Genomic DNA, 14,231 nt, shown 5'->3' with positions numbered 1-14,231 from the left:
GTGCGGTCCCAAGCCAGGATAAAATCGAAGGGTTATGTCAGGAAGGGCATTCGGCGTAAAAACCTGTGCCAAGTTGTTGTGTGGGTCGGATGGTCCGCTGTGGCGACCTTTCAACAGGAGCAGCCGAAAGACCAACAACAACACATTTGTTTACATGCAACTGATTTTCTGCATGCATGTCTAATTCTTTTCAGATGATTTTATACACAGTTTATTTTCTATTACATTTGTTTTACATGCATGGCAATAAGGCATAATGCCCTTATGGAAAAATTGCGTTTACATGATTATATTGCTTGCTATAAATCATTACATACATATGATGTGGAAGTACAGTTCTATGTTATACCGTGAAGCCGCCAGTTGTTTATTCTCACAAAGTCAAAGAAACTGAATGGAGTCTAACCACATCACCCTAGCTAGTTTTTTTTCATTGGATCTTAGCACCTACATTTAAAAACAAACACTATTTTTTACACTATACTGATCTTCCCAACAGGGCTTTTTAAATTTACTTTATTATTATTATTATTATTATTATTATTATTATTATTATTATTAATAATAATAATAATAATAAATTATACAGATAACGCTCTTAGTCCCTGGACTAGTGAACTACTATAAAGAAGTGGTTTTGAGACAAACCACAACACACTTCTGCACATCACTCTTAATAAGGGCATACATTTAAATGCAAATGGAAATAGAAATACAAATGCAAGCTCACGTCAACAAAAGTGAATATGATTTTTCAATAAGAGCACCTTTACATAGTGTACTTTTCCTTGTGCATCCTCAAGGGTACATCATTTGTATGTATAGAGTGCATCTTTTACCTTTAAAGCCAATTAAGGGTCCATTAGTGCCTTTAAGGTCCAGATATGTCCCTTAAATCGTTTTAAAGGTACATTACATTCACATTAAAATGTATGCCTTGCACATTAAGGTACACAAGATGTATAAGGGAAAGTTACAGTTTAGTACTTTTTTTTTTGAGTTTCAAAGCTTAAAAGTAGAGAAACGCATTCAAAAGCCATGCAGACACTTTTGCATGTGTGTAATCTGCTAAAAATGGTTCATCGATCGAATACAGCTCGTTTTTATTTGTTATCTGTCAAGAGCATGCTGTAATAATATATTCTGTAATATATTCCGCTCGCGCATGTAGCGGGTCGCGTGTGTGAGCGTTGATTGGTCAACGTCCTCGGTCTGTCAAGCTGCGTGGGCGTGGTTTCGGCTGCTCGCATTCGGAGGGAAACGAGAGAGGCACAGAGCTGCACTCTCTCTTTCGTGCACACACACACACGCACGCACGCACACACGCGCAGCGCTGCGAGCCAGAGCATCGCTCCTCCGGTTGCACAGCTCACTTCTTTCGCCTAAGCCGACAAACGACGCGGAGGGAACTGAGAAGTCGCTCTAAGGAGCCGGGATCGATCGCGACGCACACCTGGATAAGCGCGCAGGGAGCAGCGAAGGGGGCCAGAGCGCGTCGGGTTTGGAACGCGTAACATCATGCTCGGCAAGCAGCACATGCTCTTCGCCCTGTACGGCATCTGCGGGATCCTGCTGAAAGGTAAACGCGCCTTTCAACTTCTCTACACGCGACGGCGGCTTGCTGTAATTACTGTTACTGTCTCGGGGAAGCTGGCTCAGCATCGCGCCGCGCTCGAGACGCGCACAGTGCACAGGAATGCCGCGCGCGCGCGCACAGGCATACACCCCGCGCGCACGCATGTACATACAGTGCATACATGCGCATACAGTATAGTGCTCTTTTATTATTATTATTGTTAGTTTATTTATTTTTGTTTTGTTTTATACGTGCTGGCGATGAACCTTACACAATTGCACATGATTGAGCCTTTAGCCAAAGTGGAAACTCGTTCTGTCTTGCACTCCTGACTCATGGTTTGTATTCCTGAGCAGCGCATATTGATATTTCAAGCGCAGGAAAACTTTGCGTAGGCTATTTGATGATCGGGTTGGTGAAGTTACCACAGGGCTGAATGGTTTGCTTTTTGGGAACGACGTGAGCATTACGTTAATATGCCGCAGGGAAATGCATTAATTGGCACAGCTATTGTAGTCTGTTTTCATGTTTAAACCAGAAGCATTGTCATTTTTGTTTAACAGTTTTATTATTCTCTAGTGGTTAAAGTGTTACAGCAAATTGATGCTCCCTCAGCACAACTGCAGCACTCGATGCCGGTGATTATTATTTTTCCTTCCCCCCACTATAGTTACACTGGCGGTTGTAACAGAAAATAGTTCTCAATCGGGAATGTTATTTCCATCACTTGGGGTCGTAGTAGCATCAGCTGTATGTATGCACGTATGTGTGCATGCATACATGGATGTACGTATTTATTTATTTATTTATTTATTTATTATTTTGTTTATTTAGCCCAACCCTACGACCTGGCTGTTTTTTTTAAAGAGTAAGCACAAAATGAAAGGCGAACCCAAGCAAGCCTGCATTAATAGCTGCTTAATGAAAGCATCGGAATAGTGAAAGCACTTAGTGATCTAAAGGGATCTCAAGTAAATATCATTATTGAAAATACCCCCCCCCCCCCACACACACACAGTCACACACTAACACTTCCCCCCAATATTTTAATTTCATGACCTCACATAACTTTTTTCCTTATAAAAAAGATCAATCTTTTGATCTCCTGTATTTGGGGAAAAAACCCTCACATATCCATTGGTGTGTATTTTAATACGTGTTTATTGCTTTAAAAAGGGTAACATATAGGATACCTAGCCTCAAATGGCCTCAAATGATCTCAAATGGCCTTGTTGTCAGGGGATGGGTGTGGTCACATATGTCATTCTGGTCGAGGGGCGTGACCATTTTACAAATTAGTGTCTTTGACACTAAAGATAGAAATGTTTTCCTCACAATAGACTAAATCGCCAATCTGTCCCTAATGCTCCGCAATGTTCTAATAAAATAAGGAAAAAAGAATTAGGAGGAGAAACTGACGATAAAGCAGACGAAATGTGTGAAAGCAAACCAAATGTAGGATATGTGTCCCTTGTTTGTGTGACCTTGATTCCTAGCTTTTTGTGAAATAATGAACAGGTTTATAAAAACAACAAAAAACAATTCAGATCTGATGTACCCGTTTTCCTATATATCATGCAGCATCTCTGACTGAGTGTAGCAGTGAACTGTGCTGATTAGCCCATGTGCTTGAGATGCATGTAATCAGTTTCATCTGTCATATCCTTCAAATGAGTGTAAATATGACTCTACTGTCGCAAACTGTTTACATATCAAACATCTCAGCTCGAGGCGCGTCAGGCATCTGTGTGCTCAGGACACATGCTGCCGTGCATGAAGAGTGACTCGTGTTTGCTCGGGTGAGGGGGAGATTGAGATAGAGAGGTACGTGCACACATGCATGCGTGTGACGCTGCATGTTTTTGGCATAATACCTAGAGCTGCATGTAGATGCTCAGTTAGAAAAGGGAGTCCATTAATAATCACAGATAATTAAGCACATTCCTCAAGGCAGCACTTTTAATGAGTTGTCTGTGTGGAGCGACGTATTGATCTCCCAGAGCCTTCTCCCTGCCCGTAAATCAGCCTGTCCGCTCCACCGAGTGAGAGAGCGGCCAACTGAGCCCTGTTGAAGTCCAGCTCGGCTCAGACTAGCCATGGCAGCACAACACATCCTAAATGCCAGGATGAGAATTTTTACAAGGAACAAAACCGTTGCAGACCTAAACAGTTTGTGTTTGCGAAAGTCAAAGTTTATATTCTGAATATTTAAAAATAGAAGCCAGTAAATGTTACGAGTCTTACGCAGGGAAGGCAGTTAAAATGCTGTTAAACAAGTCACATTCCGATTGTGTCTGTGCAGGATATCTGCTTTCATAAAATTCTGCTTCATAAACAGTGCCAAATATGAATTATAACATGTACATCAGTACAATTCCGTACATGAATTCAAACTATGACGAAGCATTTCCTGTTTAATCTCTATGCAGCACCTTGTGGCAACCGCCAGCAAGCCCCAGCTGACATTCATACATCCATTATTGATGCCACCTGTACGGATGGGTTTTCCTTTCTCTGTTGTAAAACTCAAGTCCAGGCAGACAGTGCTAGGAACTGCAGCCAGGTGATGATGAGCATCATGCTTATGGGGAGCTTGTGGCATGCACAAGCGCCATTCCCTCCTTCCTTCTGGGACTAGAGAATAGCTTAAATCCAAGTGTTATCATCCACCCTTATACTGCCTGGGAACAGTATCGTGCTGCACAGTTAAAATCAATTGTTACATAGTCCTGAGTTAAATATTGACTTATTTCACGACAGTAAATTTACTTAAGTAAATTAAATGTGATGGTTTTTACCATATGTTATGTTGTACTATAGGAATGCATAGTGTAATGCTCATTGATATTCACTGGCATTAGAATATGATTTTTTTCTTTATAACTATGATTAGAATACTGATTTTATAGTCACATTTTTAAACAGGAAAACTTATTTTCACATGTTCACATCATTTATGTGCACACATTTTAACTTATTTCATGCACATGGTTCCAATGTGGCGTAGTTAGCACTGCACCTCCAGGGTCAGGGTTCAATTCCCACATCGGCGCAGTGTGCATGGAGTAGGCATGTTCAATGCAGGTTAGGCTGATTGGCATTCCCAAATTGCCCGGAGTGGGTGAATGACAATCCGCATCATGCTCATAACCAGACCGATGAAGTGACTGCCATAGAAATGACAGCTAGTGGGGAGTATCCAGTGTCTCATGTACAGATGCCACATGGATGGACCAAAATCTTATATACTGTACTATATACTTAGCAATTGGCCATGTTTCTTTCATATTCTATGGTTTTCTTCCCACTTTTAAAACGTATCTGTAGGTGAATTGTTGATTACCACACATATCTGTTTGAAAGGTAATCCGAAGTATCTCTTTTTTGTATTTCGGCCATATGTCTAGGCTCTGAATCCTCTTTGACCCTGACCATGATAAAGTGCTTACTGAAGATGAATGGCTGCTGAAGTTTTCTTTTTTTCTTTATTCCACTTTCGCATATTCACGTCGATAATATTTCGGAAATATGGAGCCAAATGCGTCTGGTCAACCTGCCCTTTGAGTTACAGTAGACAACACTTGGCTATCAACAAGTAGAGCAAAGACAAATGCAAAGGCAGATGCGAGTTGAAAAGCTTCTGGCTCTTTTGAGCTTTGTATGTGTGTGAGCGAGCGTGTGGGTGTGTTGGGAGGTAATAGCTTTTTCTTCATCGTTGCTCTTCTATCTTTGTCGTTCAGCAATAGTGGGTCTGTGTGTGTGTGTGTGTGTGTGTGTGCGCGTGCATGTGCAGGTGAGCATCGGCACAGGTGAATGTGATCAGACAGGTGAGAAATGGAGAGGCACGTTGTGGCCTGACTGGGGTGAGCTTTTGTTCGGTGTTTATTTCTAAAGGAATAGCCTTTGTTTTCCTTCGCAAGCAAAGAGACATAGGGCGCATGGCCCCTCTCCCTGTGCGCTCCCTATGTGTTTGCTTGGTTGATTAAACTGGATAGAGAACAGGATTACAGGTGAATATCCTCTCGCTTTTTTACCTCGGCGTGTTTCCGAACGGCTCACAGTTACCGGTCTGTTTGTATCTTTTTTTCCCTTTTGTTCTTCCCTCCATGTTTTCCTTTCCTCTGTCACTCTCTTCTAAGCATCTGGGTTTCTGAAATACCCTCCCACCCCCACCCCACCCATAATGTGCCAGCGTAGCTGTGATCAGGCAGGATTTCCCGTGATCAAAGGCCCTCTTTTGTTCTTCCAGGTGTTGAGGAAAGTTAAAACAGAAAGTAGGCGGAGGCATCATCGAGTCCTCTTCAAGAGAATTTTTCTTTTATATTCAACGTCAGTGTTCACTGTCATCAGCGCTAAGCCCACCTTTCTTCCTCCTACAGTAATATCCGGGACAGAGTCAGTTTGATTCGGAATATTGAAAAACTAGTGCAGTTTGCAACTTTTATAAGCTCTTCATATCGGCCAGTCGGAGTCAGTATACATAACCGATTGTCTACAGGTTTTTTTTTTTTTTTTTTTTTTTAAGTCAAGTAAAGGAAATTGCATTAATACATGATGGATTTAAGTTCCAGGAAATACCAGGGTTGGGCAGTATCCAGTCTTTGATACCGTAAAATCTTTCCTAAAATATCCGGTATTACCGTCTGCCTCACTGACTGAGGAATTACTCATCCTGTATACGCCTGGATTTCCATGAATTGTTGTGTGTTCACTTGTGAACTTTTAATTCTTAATTATTTCAGGTTACTGTTTTGTACAAAATTAAAACGTGTGGCTTTAGATTATCCAGGAAAAACAGGTGTTTAAAGGTGTTTGTCTTAGAAGAGTTGCATACTGTTTTTTTTTAAGCATCCATCCTAACTTTTTTGCTCATTAACTAAGTGGACAGAGATGCCAAGACACTTAAATCTAAATCATATCCACTATTACCAGATCTCTAATCGAGCAGATTACATCGAGCTGTTGAACAGAAGCTCACTGTTATGCATGCACGCACACACACACACACACACACACACACACATGCATGCACGCTCGATCATTCATCATTATTATTAAAGCACTTTAAATTACTTTTCCAAAACTTTTTTTGATTTTTGATGACTTTTCCACTTTTTCCACTAAATTCCGTGATTTAATGACCATGTGAACCCAGCTATAAAAGTTTTTTTGGAACATAAACACCGTGCATTAAACGACAGTTTTTTTATGACAGTAATAAAAGTGATAGTATTGTTTTTTTTTTTTCTTTTAATACCTAGGGATACGCAATTACCACCCAATCCAGGAAGTACCCCATTTAATATTGACCATGTGCTTAATTTGCCTCACACTTTAGCATCTGTCTCAACAGTGGATTGTTCTCTACCTGTGTGCACCTGTTATTTGTTTAGCCCTTGAGTATTTAGCAGTTTTCCGCATTGTTGTCTCTCTTTTTTTTTCTTTCTGTTGCTACCAGATTTATTCACCAAAACTATAAATTGTACCTTCCTCAACTAACCACATTCATTTGTAAAGAAGTTACTGTATGATAAGTTGCATTTACATAAATATTACTTTTCGGCATGGTTCCATAGCATCTGTGCAATCTCAGTGAAGACACTGTAAAAAAAATGCATTGAAGCAAAGTTTGTGCAGATTTATCACAACATCAAAAGTCTCAAGTCTGAAAGGGATATAAACCTCCCACAAATATGTCTGAGTCTTTACATCAGAATACTGAAGGACAAGGTCTTCCGTCTAGAGCCTTGAATAGAAGCTATTCCTTTTCATGTCTTATAGCCATTATTGAGACAGAGCTTTTCAGGCATTTTATAAGTCGTAGCTTTTTCAAAGAGACAAACCAAAAACAATATTAGACATAGCCAGAGGATGTGACCCTGGGAGAAATGAAATCAAAATTAAGACCTTGGAGCACTGGAACTGAAAGAGAGCAGTTATCTTGTAGATGTCGTTGGAGATTTGGCTGTTTTAATAATGATTTCTTGGAGAATTAGTGACCTTCTCTTACAAATGATCTACTCTTTTTTTTTTTTTTTTATTCCTCCATGATCTTTCAGAAAAAGGCAATACCTGCTGCAGGGGCTTGTGGCAGGATTGGGCAATCAATCACGTTTATTGACGAAGCCAGATGAAAGCAGGCGTGCGATGGAAACAAATGTCCGTGGCAGAGAGGGTCAGTAAATCAAACGGCCTGAAATAACAGCCTCCGGCTCGCCTACGCCTTGGATTACCTATAGAAATCTGTTAGCCTCTGCCATCGACCATCACTCCCTCTGTAGCAGCCAGCTTTTCTTCCATGCATAGACAGAGACACATTGTTTAAAGTTGGACACATAAAGGAGCGAGACAATTAAACTTTCTGCTTCACAAGCCCAATATTGCTGCCAGCTAATGCGAGGTTTAATGACATTCGGAGTCACACTGAGGACATCATTAAATGGCACTACGATAAACAGACCTAAATTCTCTGTCACCCGCCGGTGGATGGATGAATCAAATGGAAAGCCTCGTGTAAATAATGACAAAGCTACACATAGGTCCATGCAGAACACATCCAATAGCCATGACAAAGACGTTTTTTTTGGTTCTGTTCTGTCTTACTAGGTTTCTACTTCAGCATATTACCTCGGAGCAGGTGTGTATACCAGCAGTATAGCGTGCAACGTGTACGCCTAAGTCGAAACTAACATGTGGTGTGTCCGGTCAGGGTTTCCAAAGGCCATCTGCCTCTGCTAGATGAAATTTAACACCTGCAAATACAGCAAACAATCAATTAATCAGAAGCTGGGGGACCAGCTATGGGGACCGAGTACCTGCCGAAGTCTGCATACACACAGATGCACGCACACATAAAATTGCATGCTTACTCATTTTCACGCTTATGGACACACAATCAGTTATGCTTACTTTTTAAAGCCACACACACACACACACACACACACACACACACACACCAGTTTTTATATTGGAATTTCATAGAATAACATGTTCCTACTTAATTATTATATGATTGACAAGCGGTATGCATGTTTTTTTTGGTTGTGACATCACTATGCAATGGCAAAATGCGCAATGAAGAGGACGGAGGAAATCAGTAGGAAAATCTGTTGGTTAATCAGAAACCTGTCTATTAGGTTTAAACATTTGTAAAAAACGTATAATGTAAATAAACATATCACAAGCAAGTACCGGCTTTTTTCTTTTAAAAAGAGTCAAAGAGGTTTATTTAAAGTGATTTATATATAAAAACACACACACAAACACACACACACTACCATTCAGAATTTTGGACACACCTTCTAATTCCATTGTCTTTCCGGATATTTTCACTATAATCTACTCTGCACAGCTGGGATTGAGATGTATTAACTGTGCAAAGAAGGTTATTGCATAAATATCTAGAAAAAACATATATAAGTTAATATCTGCTACTCATGTTTTGTAAAGCATTCATAACAGCTATACTGTACTGTATATAAACCTATAGGCATGGTTGAATATTTAATACTTGGAGAAGAATGCATGTTTAAACCATGGAATACTATGAATAAATATGCGCCAAATTGTATGTGGAAATGGTGGGTTGATTAGTTAATTACAGTACTGTTTGGAGAACTATCAGGTTTACAGTTTAATTAGGCAAACTTAGGGTTATACTCCTCCAACACACTTCCAGTTTGCTTATGATGTATCCTTTATCATATAAGAGAATCAAATCAGTCAATCAATCAATCAATCAATCAGTACTCAGTGGACCAAAAAAAAAACAAATTATAATTTGATTTGCTTGAATGTGTGTGGATCCAACTCGTTGCCTCGATAAAAATTCTGTATTTCACCTGATTGTTTACTATAATAAGAGATTGAAACGCCTGTATGTTTTATGTTCCGTGGTCAGACTGGTTGTTGTGAAGTCCGAGTAGTTGTGTGTGTGTGTGTGTGTGTGTGTGTGTGTGTGTGTCGTGTATGTTAGAGGTCTAGAGTATGTGTTTGGTATTTTTATATCGTTTAGCGCAATGGCATTTTCTTTTTCAGAAATGGACAGTAAAGTTATCAATCATTTAATGGCATTAATGAAAATACTTAGGCTTAATTCCGCTTTGATATCTAGCCTAGCTAATGAGCTGCCATTATTTAAAAGCTATTAATGGTAATGTCACTCAACAGTGCTTACATGTGACTTATTCCTAATTTAGAGCAAATAATGTCTACACTTACAATTTAAACACATAAACAGCTGTCCATTTGAAGACAGAAGATTTTGTTTGCCAGATATTCAGCGAGCCTCTTGAGAACTTGGCTAGGTCTGGAGACATCATTTTGTAAAGTGTCAACAGCCCACTGTCAGCGGTGCCGTTCTTGGACTATGATATACCGTCAGACGTGGCCAAATTTTGTACAATTTTGCAAATTGGAAAAATCATCCATGCCGAACACAGAATGTATACCATCAACAGGAGACAGGATTCTGCCTGCTGACAAATTTAGTGTTTGTAGAGGTTGTTAAATAGGTACATGGATATATGAACTTAAAAAATATAATACACAATTGTATTATTAATATAAATCATTATAGCATGAACCTGTAAATTGTCAACAACTTTTAAAAATGATAATAAAGATGCCCAATGATAGAAAAAAAATATGAGGGGTGTTCAAGTCAAACTGGGACTTGGGATTTCTCATGAACAAAAAGGTGTAAAACTTGACAAATTGATTGAAACTTGTTGCTAACTTTCATCTGTAGGAAGTATACACACCATCATGCACATTAGCACAGAAACTCGGCTGGAAGTTATTGCCACATTCCCAGTACTGTCCTGACCTCAATTCAAGCCTTTTCCATATGTTTGGGTCATTAAAGGAGTCCCTGGGAGGCCAGCTCTTCAGATGTTAACCAGGCTGTCCAATTATGACTACGGCGTACTGAGAAAACTTTCCAAATTGGTGGTATCCAACCACTAGTGAAATGCTGAGATTAAGTGCATTAATGAAGCAGAGACTTATATACAGAAATAAAAGGTAGTTTTTACTCTCTGTGTTCTGTTATTCTGCACAATCAAAAGTCCCAGTTTTGACATCTGCACAAACTTTTGTTACATGAGATGTAATACTTTCCATGTTCAAATGACAAGCTTAGATGAATTATGTTTTAAAATCTACAGAATAACCAGCTGAACCAGCAGGCGATATTTCAACGAAACAAACATTTAACATGATTAGACTGGCAATTCCAAAAAAACTTTTTTATAATTATTTAAAAGTTGCAGGTTTCTTTACAGTATATAATAGTCATCCTGAAAGATTAAAGATAACAATGTTGAATTATATATGCTATAGCTTCCAGTCAGCTGCAAAAGTGAGTAGTAGTACTGCAAAAAGCAACAGCTCAAGATGCATTTCAATTATTAAAAAACACACAGTATTCCTAGCAATCGATCGTAGGCAGATTTTTAGTCAGTTGACATATCCTGCATAGCTTTCTGCTTTGCTGATCTTCCAGTGAAGTGTACAATGTTGAACATACTGTACACACTGCATTTGCATTGATTCTAAATGTAGAAAAATGCATAATGAACCTATGGTTCAATTGGTTATTGATCAATTAGTTGTTTTGATCTAAGCCCGATCTGCCTCATGTTTCCAGAATTTTTATAGAACAACGGTCTGTTTATTCTGCAGGCAAGCTCAATTATTCAAAGTTCTAATGCAAATGTATTCAAATATCCAAGAAAATAAAATGGCACAACTCGCTCTTTCCTTTCATAAACGTGTGCGAAAATGTCTATCGTCGAATCATTCACACGTTCCTGTGGGGAAGGGTTGCTTTGAGTTTGTTTTGGAGACTGAAATGGTATATGCAACGAAAAAGCAAAGAGACAGAGCGAGTGAGACGCAGAGAGAGTCATGCATTTGTAATGGTTATAAACACGTGTCAAACTCGGTGCCTCTGGGCCAAATACGACCTGCTGCCTCATTTTATTCAGGCCTCAGAAACTTGCAAAGAAAAAAATACCGAGATAGCCTGTAGTATTCAACATTTTCACACTAAGCCTGTAAGTCACACCAGACCCAAAGCATAGCAACCAGCGAAAGCAGCACGGAGCTTCACAGCACATCTCGGAGCACTCATATGAATCTCAAATGTCATAGCATTTCTTAAAAACACTGGTTAAAACAAACTTTTTTATTTTTTTGTTGACCAACTTCTCAGAAATATGTTGGGGGTTACTAGTGACTCCGAATGCTCAAATGTATCACTCAGTGTGGAGTTAGAAAATAGTCGCTGGCCTGCGAAAACGACAGAGGGCAATTCCATGCAAAGGTCAACCTTACTATGGGAGACAAGCAAGCATAAAAAACAAGCAGCCATACTAAAACTAAACTCTCTCTTTCTCTCACTCACTCACTCATTCTCTATACTGCTTATGTCATACAGGGTCAAAAGAAACCTGGAATGTATTCCAGAGGACTCAGGGAACTCATGTACACCCTGTATGGGGTGCCAGTACATACTCACTCACACACTACGGGCGATTTGCATACGCCAGGTAGCCTAATCTGCATGGCTTTATGGGAGGAAACCAGAAGGCCTAGATGAAACCCACCAAGCATGGGTAGTACAAGAAAACTTGCATGCAGACCAGAGATAGGAATTTAAGGAGGTTTGAGGCCACAGTACTAACCACTGTGCTGCATTCTCTATAGTCTATAAACTGTTCATTCTAAACATGACACAAACATGATGAAAACCACAAAGACAGAGGAAAGGACCAGAAACATGTCAGAAATTATTGATGATTTAATAAATTCATAGTGTTTTTTTCCTTCATGTGATTCATGTTAAAATTTTTAAGCATTTTTTTAAGCTATAGTTAATAGAGGACTGATTCAGATGCGTCACATCTATAACATGAAAATGGCACAGCGATAACACCAGTTTGTCCTGAATCATTTATTCAGAAAAGACAATTACATTTTTTTTCATGGTACAAGTGTAATGCATTTTGCAGTTGTTTTTTAATTCACAGAGCTTGTAAAAAAAAAAAAAAACTTGTACACTCTTATGAATGTTTGTCATATTCCTAACGCTGATAATATGCAATTTATTTTCAGGATGTAAAGATTATATGCATTTCAAGGAATTCCTTGTATTAGCCCAAGGAGATTACATGAAAAGTTATGCAAATGAATTCAGTGTTCCTTAGCTTGTTCATGCTCTGATGATTTTTATTTACCAATAAGCGTCCAAATGTCAGATCCATATCACTGGAATCACCCAAGAATGTGGTGCATGTGCTATTCTACATTTATATGAAAACAAAAACATTAATAATTTTACTTTTATGGAGCTTCAGACGCTTACAAATCTACTGAGCAAAAATTTTTATTTACCGTATAAACGTTAAGCGTGGTGGGGAGCACCTGGCCATAAGGTGAGTATATTTGATGTTGATACCTCGTATATGCTGTTGTGTTGTCAGAATCCCCCAAACCATCTGTCTCATGTTTCCACAACACTGATTCATCAACCACTCTACAGTGTGTAAACAGGCCCGACTGCAGCCTTTAAGTATTGATTTAATGTTACGAGAAGGCTGTTTTGTGTCTTTTAAAAAAAGTCCAGAGCTTCTCTGTGTTACTAGGACAAAAGAAAAAAAGAAAACAACAAAAACAGAGCACAAAGATTAAGTTTATGCTGCATATCAGATCCCTGCTGGTACAACGACTACTACTACTAGAACTATTAATACTACTACTAATAATAATAATAATGATAATAATGACTTGGTTAATGGTTATATATTTGTATGTTTTATCCCCATTTGAGCTAAATTTTCAGTAGTGCCTTAGTGATAACAGATTTAATGTCACATCCAAAGTGGACATCCCTTTACATACAGCTACTATACTACTACATACAGATTTATCCCAATTTAGTGATAATATCTGATTGGTTTGATTGATATCTAGTGGTCCTAGATTGGAAATATGGAAATACACCTGAAATACCAAATACACAAATATATATTGCCAAATTCATATTACACTTTTTATATATGGGTTATAAAATGCACAGACAAAAAAAGGTCACACACGCTGCAACTTCACTGGACTGCTTTTGCTTCGATCAGCTGACATTATTTTTTGTTCACAAAATGTTGCTGAACCTGGTAGTTCTTATTGCATTGTGTGTGTGTGTGTGTGTGTGTGTGTAAATGTCTTTGTATGGTTTGAGTTCACTAAATGTTTAATCTTTCAAAATTACATTTCCTTCTTAAAGATGATGGTTCAGCACTATTTCCACTTTTTCCAGATTGATGGACAGCAACAATTGCTTCTCTAAGACCATTGCCCGTGTCTTTCCCTCATGGCACTGTGTTAACACATACCTGACTGCCCCAGACGAGCCAAAATGCCAAAACTTCTGCCTTTATAGAAATCTCCACACCTGCTAATAATCAATTAATTAAGGGCTGATGATTAGCTGCACCCACTAATGCAGCTAACCCTCTTAAATCCTGTAGAACCACTCAGCAGGTACTTAGTATTTCCCACTTGTTTTTTTCTTTTTGGCTTTTTTTTTTTTTGCTAAATAAATAATGGCACAGTTAAAAAGTTATATTTTGTTTGTATTTGCCTTATACTGAGA

General features: G+C 38.8%; 1 protein-coding gene across 3 annotated transcripts in view; it reads left to right on the top strand.

Moving 5' to 3' along the window:
* The first annotated feature begins 1,304 nt into the window (after positions 1-1,304).
* The window catches only part of cadm2a (cell adhesion molecule 2a), a 381,998-nt gene continuing 369,071 nt past the window's right edge, over positions 1,305-14,231 (top strand). For all 3 annotated transcript variants that reach the window (XM_053476344.1, XM_053476345.1, XM_053476343.1), the window contains exon 1: positions 1,305-1,579. In XM_053476344.1, coding sequence (XP_053332319.1) covers positions 1,519-1,579 — 61 coding nt within the window. In that variant the 5' untranslated portion in view covers positions 1,305-1,518. The remainder of the gene's footprint in view (positions 1,580-14,231) is intronic.

The sequence above is a fragment of the Clarias gariepinus genome, chromosome 17 (assembly GCF_024256425.1).
Source record: "Clarias gariepinus isolate MV-2021 ecotype Netherlands chromosome 17, CGAR_prim_01v2, whole genome shotgun sequence".
Lineage (NCBI taxonomy): Eukaryota > Metazoa > Chordata > Actinopteri > Siluriformes > Clariidae > Clarias > Clarias gariepinus.
Note: the sequence above shows the minus strand (reverse complement) of the source record. Positions and strands in the feature narration are given on the sequence as shown.